Source organism: Equus przewalskii, chromosome 7 (assembly GCF_037783145.1).
Source record: "Equus przewalskii isolate Varuska chromosome 7, EquPr2, whole genome shotgun sequence".
In the NCBI taxonomy this organism is placed as follows: domain Eukaryota; kingdom Metazoa; phylum Chordata; class Mammalia; order Perissodactyla; family Equidae; genus Equus; species Equus przewalskii.
The window spans coordinates 34,392,806-34,419,269 of NC_091837.1; the positions used below are offsets into that span (position 1 = coordinate 34,392,806).

General features: G+C 39.3%; 1 protein-coding gene across 8 annotated transcripts in view; it reads left to right on the forward strand.

Moving 5' to 3' along the window:
- The window catches only part of PTPRM (protein tyrosine phosphatase receptor type M), a 771,793-nt gene that overhangs the window by 179,451 nt on the left and 565,878 nt on the right, over positions 1–26,464 (forward strand). For all 8 annotated transcript variants that reach the window (XM_070629469.1, XM_070629471.1, XM_070629470.1 and 5 more), the window contains exon 2: positions 12,448–12,570. In XM_070629469.1, coding sequence (XP_070485570.1) covers positions 12,448–12,570 — 123 coding nt within the window. The remainder of the gene's footprint in view (positions 1–12,447; positions 12,571–26,464) is intronic.

Consider the following 26,464-nt stretch of genomic DNA (forward strand, 5'->3'; position numbering starts at 1 on the left):
CAGTCTAAGGGGATCTGAGGGTTCTCAGGATCACAGTTTGAAAAACCAATGATCTAGTTTATCCATGCTATTTTATATAGATCAGAACACTGGGACCAGAAAGGAAAGGGAGCCAGCATTTACCTATTTACTAAGTAGACGGGTAGGTAAGTGGATAGATAGATAGATAGTTTAATATCTATATGTATATATAAACACACACCTATGTACAAAGTCATTTAATTCTTATAGCATTCTAGAAGGTAGATGGCTTTACAGATGAATAGATGAGGAAAGCTTTTAAGTTGATAGGATTCGGACTAACCTCAGGTCTTTTTGGTGGCAAATCTATGTTCTTTCTATTGTATCTCCGCACTGCTGGCTAGTTGCCTTGCCCAAAGCCACACATAGGCAGGGACAGGACTGGGACCCAGATCCTGCTTCCTGGTCCAGAGTTGTTCCCTCAGACCACTTGTTCTCTTTAGTCAGTGGCAAAATAATACCTCCTAAAAAAGGTAAATAGAATATTGAGTAAACGGTCAGTTGAAAAAAGAAAAACACTCCAGCTGCACTGACCTGGAGAAGGGTAACACTTAGTTCCCTATATTTTAGCAACTGATTGGTCATATAAAATGACTGGAAGGAAAGCTGATTCACAATAATTGTTGTGCTGTGTCAGTATTGGTCTTAGCTTGGAGAATTTTGCATGGAATCCAGCTTCCTAATTTAAAAATTTATGTAACGAATTATTCTTCTTCAAAGTGTACTTCCTTTATGCTGAGAATTGAAATTTAGTATTGAATAAGTATTCACTACTTTAACGTTTCCCAAATTTGAAAGATATGTAATATGGAATGGTTAACCTTCTTGTTATGTTTAAAGCATAAAAGCAAACACAACCAACTGCGGCCTTGAACCAGAGTTCCAGTGTGATACACAGATACACAGAAAGTCTGTGTGCTTTCTGTTGACTTATGCTGAGGTCTGCCAAATAACTGCCTTATTATGCAGATTCTCAGAATAATAGGCCGTGGATATCTTAGATTCTCACATCAAGTTGCTGACTCTGGTTTTCTTTTTATCTGGACTGTTTAGGGACAAGAGATCTTCAGGATGAGTTTTTGTTGTTGCTCTTGGATCCCACATCATTTTTCACGGTTCTGGTTTTTAACTACTTCCTGTCCCCCAAGTTGTCTCCCCGGAGGACAAGAGTTGCTTTTTCATCCTCTGCATATTCCCTCTAACCTGCTCCCCTTCCTGCCCAGTGCCCGACACAATGCCTGGCACATAAGTGAGAGGGAGGAAGGGAAAGAGATGCCATGAGTCAGATCAAAAAAGCAAGAACTCTGGAAACAGGGTTTCTTCTTCCCTTGGTGTGGCCAGAGTGTTTAGTGAATAGAGTCCATTAGTATTTTTTCTTCAGTGTTCCTTTCTAATAAAGATAGAATAGTAAAAGGATTTTCTTCTTACCTTTGTTTCAAAAAACTTCACCAAATTTCATTAAGCCCAGCAGATACGTAGTGAGTAGCAGGCACCTTTCCAGGACTGGAGACACAGGTGACGAAAACATTGTCTAGGCCCAGGGAGCTCACAGTGCAGTAGAAGAGACAAGTAAGTGTGTTGCCTCACAACTGTATTGCTGTATGGGGTGGTAAGGACGTCTAGAAGACCTGTATATTTTGCAGTGATGGTACACAGGAAGGAGTGATGGATTTTATCAGTGAAAAGGAATCAGTAAGAGGTACCCAAGAGAGGGGGCCTGGGATTTGAACAGTGGACAGGAGTCTGCCAGCCAGACCCTGGGATGGGGGTGCAGGGACAGCATGAGCAGATGTGTGGTATGTGGGCAGTACGGTCATTGGGGTGAAGCTACAGATAGTCAGGAATTACCAGAGGATACTGAAAGGGAAGTGGTGGCAAGAAATAAAGATAAAGAAGTAAGGATCATATCTGGAAATTCTCTTATGTCACGTGATAACATTTGAATATTATCCCATGGGCGGGGAGGAGCTGATGAATCTCTTTAAGTAGGGGAAACCATTTTTAGCTGTGTGTTTTATAGAAGGTCAGCTTGTTGGTAGTGTGTGAGATATACTGGAGAGGGCAGAGTCTAGATGTGAGAAGATGGGTCAAGTTCATTGGGGACATGAGCTGAAACTCAAATCATGGTATGGTCGGAATAGGAGACTTATAGGGGAAACACTCAGGAAGTTGTTTGGGAGCGGAGCTGTTGGGCAGAGAGGAGGTTGACTGACAGGGTTTGGCTTGAGCCTCTGGTTTGTGGTGCCATCAACCAAAATAGGCAATATCTATATAGAGCTGCCTATCACTTTAATTTCCTGTTTCAGATAGCATCACCAGAATGGTCCTGGCTTTCTTTGATGTGCATCGTCTTGTAACAGTGAGTATACTTTCACATTTACCACCAAGTTCAACCTTCACAATTTTCCTGGGAGATACGTAATAAATATTACAAGAGTTGTGTCCTCTATAGGGCATAAATCCTCGGGGATTTGCTATGGTCAAATTGCCTCTGAAAATCCTTTAGGAAACTTCTGGGTTGAAGCAGCACACTGTTTCCCTGCAAGTCAGACAGAGACCCACCCCCCCACCCCCCCGTCCCCTCTTTGGAATAGATTGCTTTTTCCTTGTTTGAGCACCAAATTAGATAGGAGACTTGAATTTTGGACTCATATTTTCTAAAAAATGCACATCTGTAAATGTGAGATCATGCTGGACCCAATGAGATGTGCACACTAAGAAAGGCCTGAAGGATAAAGAAACAGTGACTGACAAGTGGGAGTTGGGGACGCCAGTTCATATTTCTACTTTCCAGCTCATTGGGGCTCCTGGAATAAATGGAAGACTCTCCTTTATGACCCCCCCATTTTCATCGTTGACATTAGGTATGTTAATTCTACCCATGATGTGTGAACTGGGCATCCCCTTTTCATACAGTGAGCAAGACACATGGTCTGTGACTTGTCCAAAGATAGAATAGGTAGCTGACAGATCCAGGACTTAATGTATCCTGAGTCTTGGACTCCAATTAAGTTGAATCAGTCTTACAGGTTACCGATTTTTGTTTTACAATAAGTACTCCTAATGATTGGAAATTGGAACGAATGTTTTATCAAGAGGATTTAGGAAATCATATTTCCTTTTTCCTTATAATTGGGTTCTACCCAGTGAAAAATGTTCTTTGAGAGAAATGCATTAATTATGTTTAGGTTAATCAGCATCCAGTGAAAATAAACAATTGGCTGGCTGTTTCAAGCTGAATAACATGGCTTGACTGGACTGTGTATTGGTGAGTTCAGGAGTTTATCAGCTGTCCCAGATAATGACTTTATGCTAATAAAATCATCAAGAGATGGATTTGTAAATCATAGTAAACTGGCAGGAGTGCTATTGGGCATAAAATGAAGTTCTGTTTTTTTTTATTAATTTCCTGGGTATCTCTGACCAATAACCAGGATTGTTTTCTACCTAGGATATCTCTTCTTGTTGAGTAGTTCTACTTAGGAGAAAAATCACATCTTGGGGTTTCATAGCATGAAATCAGAGCATAGAATTCAACACTTTGATCAAGCAGTATTCTTCTGTTGCCCTTATTCTCCCATATTTATGACTAAAAAGAGTTATTTAGAGCACTGGTCTCCAAAAGTCTTTCTCCACACTCTTTGAGGTGTATAATACCATCCACTGATGTATGAAAGAAAATATTTGAACTTCAGTTTATGTTTATTTTCAACTTCGTACTTTAAAAGGTCAATTAAATGTGTGTCAGTAATAATCTGCATATGTCGAGTACTACATTATATATAATTTATACATAAGTAAACATAGAATGGTTGTGCCTTTAAAAAAAACTGGTACGATACCTTCTTAAAAATGTTTAAACTACTGATCTAGAGCACTTTTCTAAAATGGGTCAATGATTAGATTACTCTGGGAATTTTTTTAAAATTCCTGGGGCTGCTCCCAGAAGATTCTGGTTAATAGGTCAGTCTAGAATAGTGGTTCTCCAACATTAATACATATCAGAATCACCTGGAGGTCTGGCTTGTTAAAACCCAGATGGATGGACCCTGCCCAGTGTTTCTGATTCAGTGGGTGGGGGACCAGGCCTGAGAATTTGCATTTCCAACAAGTTCTCAGGTGCTGTTGCTGGTCCAGGGAGCCACTTTGAGAACCACTGCTCCAGTGTGGGACTTGGGACAGAGGTGACTCTGGAGAGGAGGTACTGATGCTGCTCTAGACTTGCTCATTTGCTCCGCTGGACTGTTCTTACAGATATCCCATCATTCTGTTTTCCTTTGTCACTCCTATTGCTGTGTTAGAGGGAAACAACTGTTTTTCACACTATAGTTTTCAATATTGGTGTCAAGGATAAAAGCACACTGTTATATTCAGGTAGGTTCCTATTTACAGGGAATTCATATGAGTGGTTTAATTAAATCCTGTAGCAACTTGATGAAGTACTTGTTTGTGTATGGAAAACTGAGACAGCCAAGTCCTAATGATTTGGCTGGATGCATATAATATTTGGGAATAGAAATAACACCATTACCCATTTAAAAAAAAACAGATTTAAGATCAATAAAAAAAATACATGATTGGTTGTTGCAGTTAGTCTTTTTTAAAAAGTAGAAATCAATAGATTGATATGAAATGAAATATGCAGGGAGTGTGATAAACCGTAGAAACTTTAAGAACAAGACAACTCACTTCATTTGAATTATATAAAATATATCCATCGGCAAATAGCATTTTTTACAATAAATCATAGCATTAGCTGCTTAAATGCCTGTGCAATGTGTAAAAACTGCTTGGTAGATTAAATTATGTAGAAGAGTTCTATAATGCTTAGTGTCTGATTCACTAACCATCATTGGGGCACTCAAAGTTTAAGAGGCATTATATGCTGTCATTGTTTGACAGGCAGTTAAATGTAGGCATCACTGGATTGATTTACAAGCAGAAAGCAGTGGCTGTGCTTTGTTGGTGTAGGTTTGTTTTTTTAACTCTTAAAGCAATTATGTATATTATAGCTCATTTTCTAGTTATCCTTTGAAATGTGTAGTTTATAGTCATTTATCTCACAGTTTTAAATTTGAAATAAGTGGATAGGACCATCTGAGATTACATCTATTTTAGGAAAATAGAACATGTAACATCAATTCTTTTGAGGGATACTTTAGCACTAGTTTTTGATCTTCCCTCTCTGTAGAGAGACCCATTTAATACTTTATGCATTTAAAAGGCTGCCTTAAATGGGGTCGTTCTGTATTTAGAACAAATGAGAAAAGTGTTCCAGAAATCTCCTTAAGGAGTATTACAGTCTTTTTACAAAATAACTTTAAATGGACTGTAATTATAACAAGAAGAACCATTGCTGGAATATATGTCAATTTAACCTGTTAACGGCAAAACAATTCAAAGTGTATATGTATCTAATAAATAAGTTTATGATATTAACATTTGATTGTCCTCCACTAACTTCTTAGAAACAGCTCTTTCAGGAGCTTATTTGCAATGCAATTCGTGTAACAATCCCTATATAAATATTACACCTTGTTGTTAACTTCATAGTGTGTGTTAAGGGTGGAAATGTGCAGACTGGAAAGAGCATGAACGTTGGACTCAGACATTGGTTGAACTGCTAGCCATACACAGAACTCTCTGTGACTTTGGGCGAGATATTTATCACCCCAAACTGCCATTTGTAAAAATAGCAATGTGTCAATCAAGATCCAACCAGGAGACAGAAACCACGCAGTAATTTGAACAGGGAGAGTTTAATATAAAGAAAAATTAACATACACAGTGGATTGCAATACAAGAGATTGGCTAGTACAAATTAAAGAGAGCTCTAAGAATAAAGGAAGAGCAGGCTTGGGGAACAGCCATTGCTCCAGGGCAGAAATAGGGCTCCAAGGAGGAGATCCTTCTAGAGTTGAGATCCAGGGCTCAGGGGATGACAGGGAAGTCGCTTTGGGGCTACACTGATAGAACTTGGAGGAAATGTGTCCTCTAGAGTGGCAGGGAAAGCTGCTCATGGGAGATGTCCCTCTGAGGGCTCTCTACAAAACCGCAGAGGGGGTGCTAGGGCTAGCTGCTGTCTACTGGGCCCTGCTGGCCGCCATGCGCTATAGGAGCTGGGCACGGGGAAGCCTCCTGCACTGCAGACCTGGTGCCAGGAGAGCCTCGTGTGCTGTGTGCTGAGGAGCCTTCAAGGGAGTCCTTTAAGCCCACCCTTCCTCCTGCAGTGCCTCTCCCAAACCCTCGACCATTGACTGATGACGCTTAACATCTTGCCAGCTGGGGCAGGAAACGTAGGTAGAGGACCTGGATGCATTTTTGCAGAGCAAGCAATGAAAAGTGAGTTTAGAGCTGAGACGTAAAACGTTGATAACTGGTGCAAAGCATATCGATGCTTGCCTTTAGGGTTTTAAAAAACATTTGCATGGTTTTGTTATGTAACAAGTTATTTGACACAGGCATATTGAGACAAAAGTGTTATACTGGTTGTGAGGAGTAAATGAAATAAAACTACATATTGCCTTAAGCAGAATCTGGCTGGCATGTGGCAGATGTTCAGGAAATGGTAGCTGTTAGTCCCAGAGAACTTTCTAGATCAAAGGTGGCACTCTGACTGCCTTGGTAGGTCTCTCACATAGTAGTGCTGATGAATAACTGCAGGATAAAGAAACAGTCCCAGGTAGTGGTTCTCATCCCCAAACCGTAAAGACTATAGGCAGCAACCTCGGAAGGACCCTGAAGTCAGTTAGTGGATGTAGACCTGCCTTTTACAAAATCGACTAGAACAGAAATGAAAAGTATCAGTGTATCTCAGGACAGATAAATTTGGTTTGTAAAATGTGCATATATGTGTGTTGGATCAAGGTGTCATACCTGTGGATCACAATACCAAAAATATTTTTAAATATTGCTCTAATCCTCATCAATGTGTTTTCCTTTGTCTGCTCTCCATGCCTAGGGCTTCAGTAGGCTATCGGATGGGCATGTGAAAGATCTTATAAAGTTTCCTTTGGGGGAAAGTAGAGCATCCTCTCCTTTATAGCTTCTATCTTAATGATGTCATACTATTCTTGGATCTACTGAAGAATTGTCTGCTACTCCAAAGAAAGAAGACAGATGAATTCCCTCCAATATGCAAATGACAATATTTTATTTCAGTAAATCAAGAATGACCTTTATAGACAACTAGCCTTTCTATCTAATTATCACCAGAAAAAAAAAAATCAACTTTTCTAAAGCAAAAGCCATAATTTGTGGAAACTTCATTAACGTTTAACCGTCTTACAGTTTTCAACCATAATATAAAATGAACAGTTCAGTGATTTAGTCACATTTGTAGCTGGTTCATCTTGGAATACACCAGGACAGAGATGGGTGTTTTGTGGGGATATACTGAGATTGTTTTCATTGTTTAGGTCGATATTACATTACACTTCTTTTAAAGATTTCCAGGCATGATTATTGCAGCCAAATTCTGCATAGAATTTTGGGGAAGTTGTTACCCATTTTTCTAAAAAGCATTTATTGGGTGCCTACCATGCACCAGGTCTAGGGAATACCAGGATGACTAAGATACAGTTATAATCAAAATTACTTTTGAGCAGAATTCCTACCCTGCCTATAGGCTTTCATTCATCTGTTCATTTTAAAACCTGCAGTTCTCATGAAGTATATCAGGCCTAATGCCATTTCATCTCATTTCTAAAGCATGTGGCTCTATACTTCAGTCATAGCTCAGTCTAGTTGCAATTTCTTCTTGGGGAGTAAATACACAAACTCTTGGCAGCCCACTGTGACTTTGGTGAGAGAAAAAATATTCATAAAGACCATTTTAAGGGATATTACAGTTTTAGTCCTAGAATGCACCGAGCTCCCACAAAATCTTCTTTATGGAATTGAAGTTTGATGACATGCTATCATGGCATGTTACTGAATAGACCCTAAAACCCAGTGCTCTGTGCTGGTGGACGCCATCGCAAAGTCTTTTCATTAACTTAAGTTGATTGCTTCTTACCAGGGCCCTGGGAAGACAGTTCTCTCTGGATTTAGAATTAGGAGTAGTGGTGTTACTTTTGGGTTTTCAGCTTGGAGATACTATCACATAGCGTTAAGAATGTGGGCTCTCAAGACAGGATGCCTGAATTCAAATCTCTGCTTCATTACCTTCCAGCTTTGAGATTTTGTGCAAGCTGTGTAACCTTCTGTGCTTCAGTTTCTGTATCTGCCATATAGGGTTGGTATGAGGATTAAACATGTCCTCAGTAAATGTTAGCCCCTATTATTAGTTTTAGTATTAATATTATCTCATAGATACTGTGAATTATGTAATCAATCATATTTTCCTCTTTTCACTGGCTACCCGAAAGCACAAAGTGAAGTTTGTGGCTTACTTCCAGTAAATGAACCTAGTGACATTTTTTATTACTTGGTGGTGATGATTGTGCCCTAGCCATATTCCTGGTGTTATTCTTAATTGTTTATTTGCTCTTCTTTCCTTGCCTTTTAACTTACTTTTCTTTGATTTTGTTAATTTAATTTTTATGTTATTGTTTTGCATTGCGTGTCTTGGAACAGGCCACGCAAACATCGTTATACATAAATCATTATCATTGTTGATTACCTGAGTATTTAACATCTGTTGACACTTCCTTTGCATAATAACTTATTATTCATTCAATACATCTGTGTTGTATCCAGAGTTGCTGAGGAAAAGCCTTTCTCAAGGTAGGAGGGAGGCATGTGGGCACGCATGCATGTCTGTGTGTGAGAGAGAGAATATGCCTGATGCAGACCACCACCCCATCCAGCTTGCATCGCCTTTCCTCCGTCTTGTATGACTTTTGGTTCAGTCCTGATTCCCCTCCACAAAAGAGAAACAAGTTACTTTGATTTTGATGGAAGAATATAGTCCAACCATGAGCTGTTGGGCATCAGTCCAAGTAACACAATTCTGGAGAAACCTTGGCAAGTCTGTTGCTGACCACATTCCTTTACATGATGGCAAACTGTCTGGGTTATTCTCAAAATCAGAAAGGCTTACTTTTGGAAATGGTTCATTTCGGTGTTTCAGGGGACTTTGCTTCCTTATCGTGTTCTTCATTGGCCCGAGACCATTTACTTGGAAAACCTAGCCAGGCCCCTGTCCCCCTGTTCTTTGCTCCTGCATGCGCCCCAGAGGAGCGAACAGGAGTGTGCCTGCATGAATGTTCACAACTCTTCAGCATCTTATGAAGTACACTTTTTACTTTCCAAGTATGTATTCCAACTATTTGCAATGAAATGAACTCCTGAGAATAATTGTTGTATGAGGTATATATGGTATGAAGGATTTAAGGATTAATAATTACTAATACTGCTTGACATGCCTAAAATATGTTATGCTAACTTTGTATTTGCCACTTAAGTAAATGGTCAGAAATACCATGGGAGGGACATGTTATCTCCATTTTAAAGGTAAAGAAACTGGGTTCAGAGAGGGTAAATGATTTGTCTGCAATCACAGAACTGGCAGGGCAGGAATGGGGATGTGCCAGACATTTGACTCTGGAACTTGTTCTCTTCACCTCTACACAAAGCTTCCTTGAAAACTAAGTGCTTAATTGTTTTCTCTTTAATTGGTTGTATCAATTCCAATGTCATTTACCTTAATCTCATTTTATTTTAGCTCAGTAATTCACCTTTGCTCTTCTTAGGGTCTCAGCGTCTGTGGGATGAAGGCCAGTGGTAAATCTGAAAATAGGCATGCAGGGGCATATGTCTTTGGGCAATAGGAAATTCATAGTGTATCTCATTTTCCAGAAGTTCAATAATCATACACGGGTCTAGAAAGACTGTATGATACTTTTTACGTTTCTTTTCAAGTGATGAGAACAGCCTTATGTAATGGGAAAATTGTATCCTTGCACCAGCATTGCATTAGTCTCTGGGGTTTGCTGACAGCCAGGCATGCTCTTCCCTTTATATTTGGCTGTATCTTCAGTGCCAACAGTTGTTTTGTAAACCAGATCTTTAACCAGCCTTGAGTTGTTTGTGGATGAGTATAGCTGTTTCTCACTGTTTAAGATTGCACCGCAGGACTTTCATCAAAATGCTATCTATGTTTCCACTGTGGGGTCCCTATTCTGTCAAAATTCTTAGTTCTTTCTTTTTGAATATTATTAGTGATACTGCTGTTTGGGCTTATTCCTACAGCACTGAAGCTATTTTCTACATCAAAATTAGGATTTGCAACCAAGGGAAAAACATTTCTCAAAAAATATTTTTTGCGTAGTTTTCTAACATTTCTTGCCCTTCTTTGGAAGGTTGTTGGTATTATGTACCTTAAACAAATCCACTTTGTTTGTGAACTTGTTAAATCTAAGTAAGAGGGAAGTATAAATTACCAATTATTGCCAAGGTGGAATGTTCAGTTAATGCTGTATCTTTGTAATGAATTTTCTGTTCCCAGTAGAATGTTGAATTGACCAGTTCTGTTAAAATTGTTACAGCAGGCAATGTCCAGGGCCACTAATTTCATCGTCATGTCTGGAGCTAATGACTAAAACAAAGCTATAAAACTGGGAGAGACCTTTAAAAGTGGTCTGAGGTCCCTTGTTTCTGCCCTGTTCAATATGTTTTATCAGCAATTTGGAGGCAGACATAGAAGCGTGCTTATCAAATTTGCAGATAACCCAAATCTAGGTAGGATGACTAATACCAGAATGACAAAATCAGGACTCCAAAAGCTCCCAACAGGCTGGGGTGATACACTGAAAACGATGAGATGAGGTTTAGTAAGGATAAATATACAGTCCTCTATTTGAATTCCAGAAAGTCACTCACCTTATTACAAGACAGGAGAAGTGGCTCAGTGGCAGTGGTATGAAAAAGGCGTATGGGATTTCAGGCTCGCAGAAGCTCAGCATGGACCAGTACTCTACCCAGACTGCTGAAAGAGCACGAGGTCAAGAGAAGGAGCCAGTTGACGTCTGGCTCCAGTCCTGGGAGTCATTCTTTTGGAAGAGTGCTGTTAAACTGAGAGTATTCAGAGGACACCTGCAAGGATGGTGAAAGTCTGAAAACCTTTTAGTAGAAGGAATTAAGGGGAGCAAAGCATGTTTTGCCTAGAGAAGTGAAGACTTAGAACATGACGGCTCTTTTCAAATAACCAGCTTTCCTGTGTAAGAACTGAGGCTTTTTACCATTTCTTCATGGGTAGAGCTAAGATAGATGGTATACATTTCAAGAAGCAGTTTGGGCTTTTTTAAGGAGGAATTGTCTACATGGTGGGGATGCTTTTCTAAATTCTGAGTATCTCATCTGTTCAGAAGCTGTCTGTCTAGAAGATTGTAGAATTGACATAAGAATTTGGATGGAAGTTGGGCCAAGTGATCTCTAACATCTATTTTACTTCTGAGTTTGTACAATTGCTGTTTTATTTTCTTGCCGGCAGAGCATACATTACAGACATAGTGTAGTAATATTCTTATTTTTCTGTCTTCTTAACCAGACCCTTAATTCTTATCATTGGCAAGTGATTATAATCTTTTAAACTAATATAATAGCATTATATAATGGGCAGTACAATTCTCAGAATAATTAAGATGATCATTATAATCACTCACTTTTGCAATATGAAACATTGGGGAAAAGATTTGATACTGGAATAATTCAAAGTAACAGGAGACATTTGAAAGGATGTGGGGTGGGACTTCAAGTCATCAGTGTTTCCCAGGATGCTGAAACAGCTGAATTCTTTGCGTATACTACATTCTCTATTATTCTTTGTTTTTTTATTTAGGTAGCTTTATTTCTAGCACTGAATTGAGTAGATGTTTACCATATTTTAGTTTTGAATTTATTCTTGCTTTTAAAAATTGTGTGGTCTATAAGCAAATTTATAATCTCTTTTAATTTTGAGACCTCAGGTCTCCAAAGTGTTAAAGTGAAACCTCCTTCTATGTTAGATTTAGAATAATCCTTGAAAAAATATTTTGCAAGCTACATCCGTGATTTCTACTGCATTTTTTCCTCTACCATTGTGCCGGTGTTGTGGTGAAAGCATTTCTCTTTTAATTTATTGGACAAATTACAATACTTTTTCTATTGAAAACACGTTGAGCGCTTACGTTGAACACAAGATCAATTATTCCAAAATTATGTAAATCTGCAAAATATGAATTATAAATTTGCTTAGGTTTTACTTTCAAGTGGATTATACAAATGGTGGGTTTTTAGGGGGAACAGCAGTACTGGCAGGGCGTGGTTAACATCAGCTAGCACTTAGCAAGTGTACAGTAGGGTCAAGAGCCACAGTTCCTGAGCACAAAGGTCAAGTCAAATTTGGTTTAGCATTAAGTAGGTTTACAATTAGCTGCAGTCATCATAGCTTATTCCAGAGGTCTGGTTGTTATTTATGTTACTTTTCATTCTTTTACATTTTAGGTGGTTGCCTCTTTGATGAGCCCTATAACACGTGTGGATATAGTCAAGCTGAAGATGATGACTTCAACTGGGAACAGGTGAACACCTTGACCAAACCAACTTCTGATCCATGGATGCCATCAGGTTTGCCTTCAGTTTTAAGTTTTCTTTTTAAAATCAAAGGTGCAGAAGAGTCATAATCATAGCAAATGTTCACTGGGTATTGGTTGAATGAGTAAAGGTGTTGGTTTTTGAGTGTGGCAGTCAAAGGCCAATTAGCTAGTGAGGATAGTACAATTAAGAGCACCGACTGCAAAGAATTAATCTTTGTCTCTCTCCCTTTAAAGTCTAATTGAAGTTTGCTTCCTTTATCTTTGGATACATCTGAGCTAGATTAATGGGCATCACCCAGTTGATCCCTTCCCAAGCAGCAGATATGGGAAATAGATTGTTGTCTCTCCTGGATGTGTCCAGTGGATGGAACTCTAGCTGAAGAATCTAAATAACAGCGTCTCCGTTTGCAAATAGGAGACCTTGGGAGGTCACTTAACCTTTGTCAGCCTCAGGGGCTCACTTGGCACCTGGAGATCTGGGAGGATGCCAGTGATTTTGAAAGCATTCGGAAGATAAAATGGTGATGCACAATGTGGATACTTTTTCCCTGTAGAGGTGCTTAGTAAATTTTCCAATGAATGAGACATATTTTGTTGCACTGAATACTAGCAAGAATTCTCTCTCTTTTAGAAGGATGAGTGGGAGGATGGTGACTAGTGAACCCTAATCACATTGGAGGTTGATTTTTTTAATGATTTCTTTTCAGGCTGTGGTGTTGGACGTCCCTTTAAAACTTGTGGGCCGGCCCCGTGGCCAAGTGGTTAAGTTCGGGCGCTCAGCTTTGGTGGCCCAGGGTTTCACCCGTTCCAATCCTGGCCGTGAACATGGCACCACTCATTAGGCCATGTTGAGGCGGCGTCCCACATACCACAACTAGAAGGACCCACAACTAAAATATACAGCTATGTGCTGGGGAGATTTGGGGAAAGAAAAAAAAAAAAAGAAGATTGGCAACAGTTGTTAGCTCAGGTGCCAATCTTTAAAAAAAAAAAATTTAGATTTATAGATTCATTTTACAAATGGGGTGGTGAGTGTGCCCCATTCAGGATTCAAACTGTGAAACATGTTTTCTGATTTGGATTTCTGATAAAACACATTTTTTGTACTTTTTAATGACTATAAAGTTCTTCATTAATGTACCTCAATTTAGCAGTAATTACATTGTCATCTTATAAAAGTAGCTCTTAAACATGAAGTAGAGTTTAATGTTATTCTTAAGCTTTAACAATTATGATGCCCACCACGTTCTTGCCCTCTCCTTCCCACATTCAACTCCTTCTAACTTCAAAGGAAGGAACCTTGAGCTCCTTAGCACCATGGCTTTACTGGACTTCGAAACCTCTTTAGCTCTGAGTTATTTCCCTACAGCTGACATTCCCCTTTTCTGTCGCTCTTTTTCTCTTGGAAGTGTGTGTGTGTGCTTTTGAATATTGCTTGTGTTTGAATCAGTGGTGCTTTACTTGTTTTTCCAATTTCCACTTCCTGCTTTCATTCTCAGCGCTGTTGGGACGGGGCAGAGGAGAGCTGGCAGTGCTCCCTGTGGAGCTGTCCCTTTCCAAACAGGCTTCTCAGCCTCAAGGCCTTTTGGTCATCGCCTCTTCTCTCTCAAGGGTCCAGCCTGTGTCCAGAGACGCTGGGGATGGCTGAGTCTGTGGTAGCGTGGAGGGTGCTCAGATTTAGTCCTGAGAGATATCTCCACATGAGTGCACTCGGGCTGTCTGTGTTATCTGCTAATTTGGTGAAAAATTTGTAATTTTTCACACGAGGTAGTAGGTTTCATTATTATGGTTCTTTAGTTTGAAGGCTGACTTAGAGAAATTGACTTTTACAAATGTATCCCTATATTGCAGTATCTTCTTCAGCCTCCACTGGTTCTATTTTTGTCACACGATGATCCACCTCCCTCCATAAAGGGGAGGAGGAGATTGCTTCTTGTCACGATCTTGATCTTGTTTTTCCTTCTTTCTGATGTCCCATAATACCATCTCAGACCAAGTTGTCCAAGTTTTAAATACAGAAAGCATGGCTTCCTAGCAGAGACCGTTACAAAAATGGCAATAAAGATCAAAGACCACTTATATCCTAGAACAATCACTTGGGTAATTGAAGGAATAAAGGAGAAGCAACTTTGCAAATATCTGCCCTGTGATGACTGCCTTTGGAAGAATGAAGTGGGGGCATTTAAATGTTCTACTTGAATTTATTCTACTTCTGTTGACTAATGGAATACTTATCGGGCCTAATTAATGTTAATGTTAGGCCTTTGTAACTTAAAATCTCTGAGTGTTATATCTTCCAAAACTTTTATCAGTTCTCTCTGGTTTCTGATAGTTACAGAAGGTGTGCCCTCAGCCCCCACTGCCAGACAAGTGGCTGTCGGGCCGTGGGTGGTTGGAGGCCGGAAGGTCTAGAATAGAGGGAGTTGGGGAGGGCCCTGCTCCTCCCTCCTCTCGTCAGGCCTGTGGCATGGGTCCGGAGGAGATTCTGGAAAAGTGATAGTTGTTCCATCAGGTGTTTTGCTATAATATAGAACTGCGATTATGGGTATTTTTTTCCTACTATTCATTAAACTAACTTTAATCATTAAAAAAATTTTCCTAGAGCCCTAGCGTATGCTAATCACGATGCAGATTACTGTGGGAGATGAAGCATTATTAGAAATTATTCGTTCTCTCTAGGAATTTATCTACTAGGGAGAGAAAGTTACAAAAATACAATTAGTGAACAATCTAAAACTATTTATGATTAAATGTGGTGTAGATTAGAGGTATTCTAAGAGCAGTTTTCTTACTGTAAGCCCAATATGTTTGTTATAAAGGATATGGACTTGTGCCCAGCTGACCTATCCACCTGAAGTGAGAAGGTAAACACTCAGTGAAGCATTGTTGCAGGAAGTAAGGAAATATCACCTTATAAATTGCATATAGTAGCATCCTAAGGTACGGACTTTAACACTGAGTTTCCTAGATGTATATACAGCTGTGAGTTTTAAATACTGTTTAGTTCGATGGATTTTCTCCTCCATTCTTTGGTCTCCTCTTCTTCCTCCTCCATTCTTTCTTTTCTTTTTTTTGTTTTTTTGAGGAAGATTAGCCCTGAGCTAATATCTGCTGCCAATCTTCCTCTTTTGCTGAGGAAGACTGGCCCTGAGCTAACATCTGTGCCCATCTTCCTCTACTTTGTGTGGGACGCCTGCCACAGCATGGCTTGATAAGTGGTGCATAGGTCGGCACCCGGGATCCAAACTGGCAAGCCCTGGGCCGCCAAAGCAGAATGTGCGAACTTAATTGCTGCGCCACCGGGCTGGCCCTCTCCTCCTTCTTTCTGTTAATATATGTAACATGATTTATTCCTTTCAAAAACAGATTCCAAAGCTGGCCCTCTTACACTAAAACAGAAACTAGTTTTATGAATTTCTCAGCATAAATGGGTGGCAAAATCAGATACAACCATAGCTTTTTGAAGGTTAATTTTTTTAAACCTTTATTCAAAATGTTATTGGATTTGTTCTCATGTATGCATTTGTGTTTGGTCTTGCTTGGGTAGCCTGGTTCTGTGATGCCCTAGACTGAGGGCTGGCAAACTGTGTCCTGCAGGCCCAGTCCAGCGTGTTGCCAGTGTTTGTGTACTTTCAGGTTAAGAATGATTTTTACATTTTTAAATGTTTGGAGAAAATCAAAAGAATAGTAATATTTTGTGACACGTGAAATTCAGATTTCAGTGTCCATAATCACAGTTTTATTGGCACACAGCCATGCTCATTTGTTAAACATTATCAGTGGCTGGTTTCAAGCTACAGCGGCCGAGCTGAGTAGTTGCAGCAGATGCTGTCAGGGCCACAAAGCCTAGGTATTTCCTGTCTGACCCTTTACAGAAAAATTGTGCCGACCCCTCTCTTAGACCGTTTTGGTTCCAGCATATAATTGTTGCTTTGGACTCAGTTTATATGTTACTGTTTTTTGTATTCATATTATAATTATTAACATACAAACATGACTTCACTGTTTCTTTCACTTTCAGATTATATGTTCTCCAAGCATTGGGCTATTAAAATTAGTGAGGAAAAAACCGTGTTGATTAGGGATTTTTCTCTATCTTTCCCATAAATTTGCTGTCTATTGAAAAAGCATCATGATTTTTGTTATTTAGTACCAAAATCCTTGTGGGACTGTTGTGATTCTAATAAGCAAATAATCCATCAAGATGAATTTTAAAATTATGGCAGTGAGACACTAAAAGTTTTACTCTAATTTTTAAATTTGCTGTAATTAGAATTTTACTTCTGTCCTTTTTGAAATCGATGCTTCAGTGTGTAGGAGTTGTTTCTTTGTATCTTCATGTGTGAGGTTATTTTTAACCACGTTGAAAAAATTTAAATACAGTGTGGAGCTTTATACAAGCTGACTTGATAACTATTCTGAGTGACATTGGCTCTGGAAATACATATTTAGGGCAAATAAATACCAAATGCCGTTTAAATGTTTGTATTTGAAGCTGACATTTATGTTAGAGTAGGTGATACTTTTGTGACTAGCTCTGAACTATGGTTTTCTTGACAGTGAATCTATGCCACACGTGGTTTCACTTTTATTGGTAAGTGCCTGCTGCATTTCATATCAGTTGATCTTAGCAGTGGAAACTTTCTTAAACTTTATTATAAGACTACTACTTTGAGCCCAAGAACCAAATAATTAACCACATGATAACCTGCTACATTCTGTTAGCAGTGTTGTATTCTATCACTTTATATACTGCAGTCCACATGTAATTATCAGAGTAGACTAAGAAGCATTGATTAATAGGTGTTTTATGATGTAAAAACACCTGCACAGTTTGACAGTGGTTGATGTTTTTATATTTCATGAAAGTATAATGTTTGTACCTTACTGCTGCAGTTCCATAGAATAGATATTTAACAAGTTCCATATCTTATATATAAGAAAATGTGACCCTTTGTTATTAAAAAAGTTAAACAATAAATTCACCCATGATATTAAAATGTAAAGGTAGCTTGTAATCATAGCCATTTGCTCCTCATAAAGTTAACATTTATTTATACCCCACATGATCCCCGTAAGATAGCATACTTCTAAAGGCTATTATTAAGTGAATTTGGGTGCTACTGCTGGGAAAACGTAATACTCTTAGTTCTTTTCCAGGCAGTGTAACATGCAACTAGTGGAAGTCTCATTTAGCTTCCGTATTGTAGTTTTACATATTACAAATTGAGTGGTGTTTCTGGATCTTCATGGAGATAGTGTAACAAAGGATTAAATGATTTCTTTGGGTGCCCATATGAAAGGCAGAGAGATGGAAGTGCCTAGATGGAGAAGCAATATGCACTCTTAGTGTGATGACCCAGAAAAATGGAAAAAATGACTGCATATGTTTGTTTAGAGTCAGTTTCACATTTGAGAGAGATGGTGGATTGATAGACAAAGAAATTGAAGTTTTCTCTTTGGGTGCATCCATCTCGGCATAATTTCCTCATGCTCGGGAAGACTTCCCTATCTAGTCACACTTCAGGGCTTATGGAGGGCTTAGTGCATGATGAAGAAAAGAAGACCGTGTGCTTGAAAAGTCATTTTTACTCCTTAAATATCAGTGTATATTTAGTGAGTGATATGTTGGCACAGAATATTCAGACAGTTGTCTAATTATCTTATTCATTCTTTGAATCTGTAAATGTTCAACAAATATTTATTAAATACCTGCTATGGGTTAGGCATTGCTAGAGATGCTTGGGCTTCATCATTGAATGAACAAATCAGGGACCCTCCCGGTGTACCTTAGGTTCTCAGTCTGCTAAGATTGCTCTTGGATTGCTGAAAGATTATATCCTATAAGACCATGCTATCCCTCATTTATTGACTTTTTTGAAATGAATACTTAAAAGGTAATACAAATTTCAGTTCATTAGACTTAGCACACTATAGCATCAAATTTAGCTTTCTTGTATGCTTTGTTCCTTAAAAAAAAAAAGAGCAAAAAGTCTGAATCATAGGCAAGTGGCAGTGCAGTACCTTCCATCGTTCTCCCTTATAAAACAAAGTAATCTGGTACATGCGAATGACTCTTAGCAGTTGACGAAATTTGCTTCTTCGCTCTGTATCATTTGATCCCCATTTTGACTCTGACAGATCGGGTGGCATTATCTGTGTTTTATACCTTAGGAGACTGATGTTCAGAGAAGTTAAACTTGCCCCAGGCCTAGACCTAAGAGAAATAGCCTCCATTTTTGCCCTTCTAAGTGCCTTGATCTTTCCACGGGAGCACATGCGCCTAGTGAAGGGGAACTGTCTTCATCCCAGGTGGCCCCTATTTGGATCTTCTCAAAATGAACATGAGGACTCTCCACTGTGGGGGCTGCAGGCCCCACCTGGGTCAGATTGCTTCATAGCTATTGATCTTGGGCAGGCTCTTCAGCTCTCAGTTTCTCAGTATCCTCGTCTGTCCAGTGTTGGTAATGTGTGTTTGTGGAGTGCCACCCTGGGCCTGGCTGCTGGTGCTGGGGCTGCAGTAGTAGAGCCTCCTCCTCTTGCTGACGTATCTGGTGGAGGAGGTGGGCAGTCAGCCAATAAGCAGAGAGACATATACGGTGATGGCGGGACGTACCAAAGGCTGTGAAGACAAACTAAATCAGGATAAGGGCTTAGTGAGTGGTGGGAGTTACAGACAAGGACAGCCTCTCTGAGGAAGCTGTCCATGAGCAAAGACTAGGATCCGGGCAGCGGCAAGGAGGCCGTGGAGGCTGAGTGAAGTGGGCAGAGGGAAGAGCAGGAGCAAAGACTGAGGCAGGGGTGAGCTCCGCCTGAGGGAGTGAGGCAGTCAGTCTCAAAGGAGACTTTCCAAAGCCATGGAAAAGCGTTTAGAACCTGCCTCATTGAGTTCTTGATCAGGTGAGACAAAATAATCCACTTCAGCAGCTGAGCCTGGTACCTGGCCCAGAACAAAGTTCAAGAAATGCACTCCTTTTATTATTATTAAGTAATTTTTTAGGAGCAATTTGGTATGAATTCATCTCTTAGCTTAATTTGGACTCTCTGTGAAGTGGGCAGTTCATGCTAAGTTTTTATTTTCTCTTCTAAATGATACCAAGCAAGAAACAGAAAATACAGGTCTTCATATGATTTTTGAAGGTGTTAAAAAAACAAGCTGAAAGAAGTCCATTAAAATACCAACAATGTTTTTGTCAGGACAGTAGGATTTGGGATAATTGCCCTATCATTTCTATTTCACACATTTCCTTTATGATCAAGTATACCTTTATAATAAAAAGTAACACTTAAAATTATTTTGGGGAGGGATCATTGTATTTGGCATTATTTTGGTTGATCCTGAAGATTTCTAGTCCATGAGCTCAGGAAATGAAAAGTTTCATTGTCCTTGAGTGTCTCATTCAAGTGTCCCCAGTGGGGTGCCTGCCTGGCATCCAGATGTAAGATGGTCATTGATGAACATTCTCACTCCCTGTGTCTTAACTCAGATCACCTTGGTGAGGCTGACAATGGGTTTCCAGTTAGCTTTTGAAGAGTGAATGATGAGACACAGTGAAAGAAATTGGACTGGAGTTACATTCTGTCAGCAGTTTCTAAGTTACAAAATTTAGAAAAATAATTTCAGATGATAATGAGAAAAAACCATTTCAGATCAGTGATCTTGGGGAGTTCTTAGTTAAACAGCATAGGGCTCTGGGTAGCCTCTTTTTAACATGGGTGTAAACAATGTGCTCCACTCAGAGGTGAAAACACGTAAGATAAAAGTTACATTTTAACCATTTTAAGACTACAGTTCTGTAGCATCAAGTATATTCACATTGTTGTGCAACCATCTCCACCATCCATCCCCAGAAGTTTTTATCTTACTAAACTGAAATTCTGCACCCATTAAACACTAATACCCCATTCTTCCTTCCCCTTGCCGTTGACAACCACAATCCTAATTCCTGTCTCTATGGATATAACTATTCTAGGTACTTCATATAAGTGTAATCATAGGTTATTTGTCCTTTTGTGTCTGCCTTATTTCCCTTGGCATAATGTTTTCAGTGATTCAGTTTTTATAGACTTTCAAGATCTTTCAAAGACTTTCTAGATCAGAGCAATCATCTTTTCTTTTTTGGAAAACTGTCCTGATTTTTAATAGTTAAGTGTTTCAAGGGGACAGTATATTGTCTATGAGTATTTATTTTTATAGTTTATATTCAGTGTTCAGAAGTGTTCTTCTTCAGTTTTTTTCTAAATTCCTGTCTAGGCTGATTGGAAACTGTTACAAAAAGTAAGAACAGTGGCTAGCTATTTTTTTAAATATTTGCTTAAAAATATACAAATGAGCCTCTGTATATAAATGTTTTTAAAATAGGTTTATTTCTTGCTTGATTTCCTGTGAAATTGTACCAGATGATGTCATAAGAGTTATGTGAAGCCAAGTAATGGAATAAACAGGCAGCCAATCATGACAGATATTGTAAATCTCTCAAAATCTGAGTAGAGGGGGCAAGAGGTGGGAGAGGCGAGGTTCAGAGTGATGGGGCAATGGGGAAGTGATTATATGGGCATGGTCAAGTGCTTGGGATGGAGGGGCCCACTTTGGCAATAAGAGTCAAGAGAAAAGACAGTGGGTTTTGATGTGAAACTCAGGCACAGTCTTTCAGTCTTTTGAGTGCAGATTCCTTATTTGACTGCACAGGGGAGGTAGAGTGGGGATAAGCTGTTTTGAAAACAACTTCTCTAAAGACCAGAAAGCCCAAGGCCTGAGGAAGACTAGCCACTTGGGTCCAGGGCTGCCAGACAGCAACCTCTCTTTATGGAGGGCAGGATCTTTTTGTCAGATTGGTTTGGAGTGTGCCCTTGATGAGCTAGCTTGCACGGCCACTGGCAGGTTAACGGTGCCATTAAAGTTGCCCTCGCACAGACACCCAGCAAGGGGAGGGCCTTCAAAATTCTGTGTGGCCTGGGGGCTCTGGTTCATCCCATTCACCTTCTGCCTGTGTCAGGTCAAATTATCACAGGTGCAGCCTCCCTTTTAAGCAACTTTGGGACTTTCCATAGCCCAAGAAATCTGAATTTTATTTAAATAAGAAATGGTTAAGCCCAAGTGTGACGTCAGCAACATGGCAGTGTGAACTGTTCCCTTTGTCTCTCCCCCTTTTGAACTACAACTAAATGGACATTCACTGACCGATGGAGGAAGCCCACATAGCACAACAGGACATGTGAGAGACACATGCAGCTATACATCTGTGGGTGGATGGACTGGCCCCCTCGGGAAGTGGTAGAGATAGGTGAGCATGCCCTGTTCTTCCCTGGTAGCCCTGTGCACACACACAAATGCTTTCCATCCTGGCTTAAGTGCCCCAAAAGTGGGAGCATGCACCCGAGTGACCGTGGGAGGAGGTGGTGGTAACCCTTAGCCCACACTGATGATTACCCTCCTGGCGAGGAAGGAAGACTACCATGCCCCTCTGCTGCCAAGCCCCACCTGCCAAGCACAGCGATCCTGCAGACCACAAGCAGACACTGCAGCAGATCTACATGCTGGGGTGAATACAACCCAGGGCCATGTGAACACTCATAGTGCTGCTGAGCCCCCAAAGAAGGAATATGTGCAGCCATCTGAGGGAAGAGGCAGTGGCAGCTTTTAGCCTGCTGGTGATCACTTTCCTGGTGGGAAAGGGGAGCCCATAGTGCCCCTGCGGGGCCAAGGATTTTCCCTAGCTCTGACAGGCTCTCCCTTGCTGGCAAGGAAGCCCCACCCACCAAGTACAGTCCACACAAGTGCCTGAAGACACCCCAGGCTGGGGAAAGCACCCATAATACTCACACAGCTTCCAGCAGATGTGGTGGGGCCAGAAACTCTGCTCCTGCTTCCCCCTAGCGGTACCAGGTGGAATCTTCAAACTAAGAGTACCACAAATGCCCCAGTAAAAGATTAGTTCATCAAACACCATGAGAAACTGCAGCAGCAATTCAGAACAGAAGGAAAATGACAATTCTCCAGAAACCAACACCTAAGGCACAGAAATTTACAACTTAAATGGCAGAGAATTCAAAATAGCTGTCATAAGGAAACTCAACAACTTACAAGAAAACATGGAAGGACAATTCAAGGAGCTCAGCAATAAAGTGAGTCTCTTCACCAGAGAGATTGAAACTAAAAAAAAAGAATCAAGCAGAAATTCTGGATATGAAAAACACAATGAAATAAAAAATAACCTAGAATCCTTAAGAAATAGAACTGAATTTATGGAGGAAAGAATTATTGACCTAGAGGATAAAAATTTAGAAATTCTACAGGTAGAGGAGGAGACAGAACTAAAATGTTTTAACAATCAAAAAATTCTTAGAGAAATATCTGACTCAATTAGGAAAAGCAGCATAAGGATTATATGTATTCTAGAAAGAGAAAAGGGGGAGAAGTAAACAGAGACCTTGTTCAAAGAAATAATTTCTGAGAACTTCCCAAACCTGGAGATGGTTCCGGATTTACAAATAAAAGAAGCTAATAGAACACCTAATTTCATCAATGCTAAAAGACCTTCTCCAAGGGATATAATAGTAAAAATGGCAAAAGTCAAGGACAAATAAAAAGTATTGGGATCAGAAAGGCAAAAGAAAATAACCTACAAAGGAAACCTTACTATGCTTTCAGCAGATTTCTCAGAATAAAACCTACAGGCTAGGAGAGAATGGAATGATATATTCAAAATGTTGAAAGACAAAAACGTTCAGCCAAGAATACTCTATCGGGTGAAACTTTCCTCAGATATGATGGAGAAATAAAAGCTTTCCCAGATAAACAAAAGCTGAGGGAATTCATCACCACTAGACCTCCCCTACAAGAAATAATTAAAGAAGCTCTCACAACAGCAACAAAAAGGCAAAGGTCTACAACGCTCTGTGCAAGAAAATACATAGGGAGACATGATCAGAAACCTGCAGCTTTCTACCAGAACAGGAAGACAAATGCTGAATCACAACTTAAAAGAGAAAGGGAAAGAAAGCACCAAAATTAATGATAAACGCTGCAACTTAGTCACAAACTTACAACATTAAAAACAGAGCAATTTGTAACAGCAATTACTCAGCAGGGGAGAAGAAAGGGAAGGAATCTGCTTAGGTTAATGGAGGTAAGAGACTGAGAAAATGGATTATCTCATCTTCAATATCTTTCGTACAATCCTCATGGTAACCACTAAACAAAAAATCAGAGTAGAGCTACAGTTCATAAAAAGTGAGAAAACTGAGAAAATCCCCTCAAAAAACCACCAAAATGAAATGGCAGTCAGAAATACAAAGGAAGAAAAACAATGTAAACATGGAACAACCAGAAAACAAGAGATAAAACGTCTGTATTAAGCCCTCATATACCAACAGTCACTCTAAATGTAAATGGGTTGAATTCTCCAATCAAAAGACACAGAGTAGCTGGATGGATTAAAAAACAACAGCCAACACTATGCTGCCTCCAGGAAACACATCTCAGTTCTAAAGACAAACACAGGCTTAGAGTGAAGGGATGGAAGACAATACTCCGAGATAATGGCAAACAAAAGAAAGCAGGTATTGCCATAGTTTTATCAGACAAAGTAGACGTCAAGGTAAAAAAGACAATGAGAGATAAAGAGGGGAAGTGTAAAATGATAAAAGTGACATTCCACTAAGAGGAAATAATACTTATTAATATATATGCACCTAGCACAGGGGCACCAAAGTACTTAAGGCAATTATTAACAGACCTAAAGGGAGGAATTAACAGCAACACAGTAATAGTAGGGGAGCTCAACACCCCACTTACATCAATGGACAGATCATCCAGACAAAAATCAATAAGGAAATAGTAGATTTAAATGAAGCATTTGATCAGATGGACTTAATAGATATATAGAGAGCATTCCATCCAGAAACAGTGGAAGATACATTCTTCTCAAGTGCACGTGGATCATTCTCAAAGATAGACCATGTGTTGGGAAACAAGGCAAGCCTCAATAAATTTAAGAAGATTGAAGTCATCCCAACCGTCTTTTCTGACCACAATGCCGTGAACCTAGAAATCAACCACAAGAAAAAAACGGGGAAAGTCAGAAATATGTGGAGACTAGACAACATGCTATTGAACAGCCATTTGATCAATGAAGAAATCAAAATAAAAGTTAAAAAATACCTGAAGACAAACAAAAACGAAAATAGAACATACCAACTCTTATGGGATCCAGCAAAAGCAGTCATAGGAGGGAAATTCATAGCAATACAAGCCCACCTCAACAAGCAAGAAAAATCTCAAATAATCTTGAAATGCGCCTAACAGAGCTAGAAAAAGAAGCACAAACAAAGCCCAAAGTCAACAGAAAGAGGGAAGTAATTAAAATCAGAGCAGAAATAAATGAAATATAGACTAAAAAAACAGTAGAAAGGATTGATGAAACTAAGAGCTGGTTCTTTGAGAAGATAAACAAAATTGACAAACCCTTAGCCAGACTCACCAAGAAAAAAAGAGAGAAGGCTCAAATAAATAAAATTAGAAATGAAAGGAGAGAAATTAAAACAGATACTGCAGAAATACAAAGGATTATAAGAGAATACTATGAAAAGCTATATGCCCACCAATTTGATAACCTAGAAGAAATGGATGAATTCCTATACTCATACAACCTCCCAAAACTGAGTCAAGAAGAAAGAGAGAGTCTGAATAAACCAATGACAAGTAGAGAGATTGAAACAGTGATCGAAAACCTCCAAAGAAAACAAAAGTCCAGGACCAGATGGCCTGTTTGGAGAACTCTACCAAACATTCAAAGAAGATTTAGTACCTATTCTCAAACTATTCTGAAAAAGTGAAGAAGAAGGAATGCTTCCTAACACATTCTATGAGGCCGACATTATCCTGATACCAAAACCAGACAAGGGCAACACAAAAAAGGAAAACTACAGGCCAATATCACTGAGGAACTTAGATGCAAAAATCCTCAATGAAGTATTGGCAAACTGAATATAGCAATACATTAAAAGGATCGTACACCATGATCAAGTGGGATTTATTCTAGGGACACAGGGATGGTTCAACATCTGCAAATCAATCAATGTGATACACCACATTAACAAAATGAGGAATAAGAATCACATGATCATCTCAATAGATGCAGAGAAAGCATTTGACACTGTCCAACATCCATTCATGCTAAAAACTCAATAAAATGCATGTAGAAGGAAAGTATCTCAACAGAATTAAGGCCATATATGGCAAACCCACAGCCAACATTATACTTAATGGTGAAAAACTGAAAGCCATCCCTCTGAGAACAGGAACAAGATAAGGTGCCCACTCTTGCCACTCCTATTCAACATAGTACTGGAGGTATTGGCCAGAGCAATTAGGCAAGAAAAAGGAATCCAAACTGAAAAGGAGGAAGTGAAACTTTCACTATTTGCAGATAACATGATTCTATATATAGAAAACCCTAAAAAATCCACCAGAATAATCAACAACTACAGCAAAGTTTCAGGATACAAAATCAATTTAGAAAAATCAGTTGCATTTCTATACACTAACAATGAACTAGTGGAAAGAGAAATCAAGAATACAATCCCATTTACACTCGCTACAAAAAGAATAAAATACCCAGGAATAAACTTAACCAAAAAGGTGAAATACCTATACACTGGAAACTATAAGACATCATTGAAAGAAATTGAAGAAGATATAAAGAAACAGAGAGATATTCTATATTCATGGGTCAGAAGAAAAAACAAAGTTAAAATGTCCATACTACCTAAAGCAATCTACAGATTCAATGCAATCCCAATCAGAGTCCCAGTGACATTCTTCACAGAAATAGAACAAAGAATCCAAAAATTTATATGGAGCAGCAAAAGACCCTTAATAGCCAAAGCAGTCCTGAGAAAAGGAACACAGATGAAGGCTTACA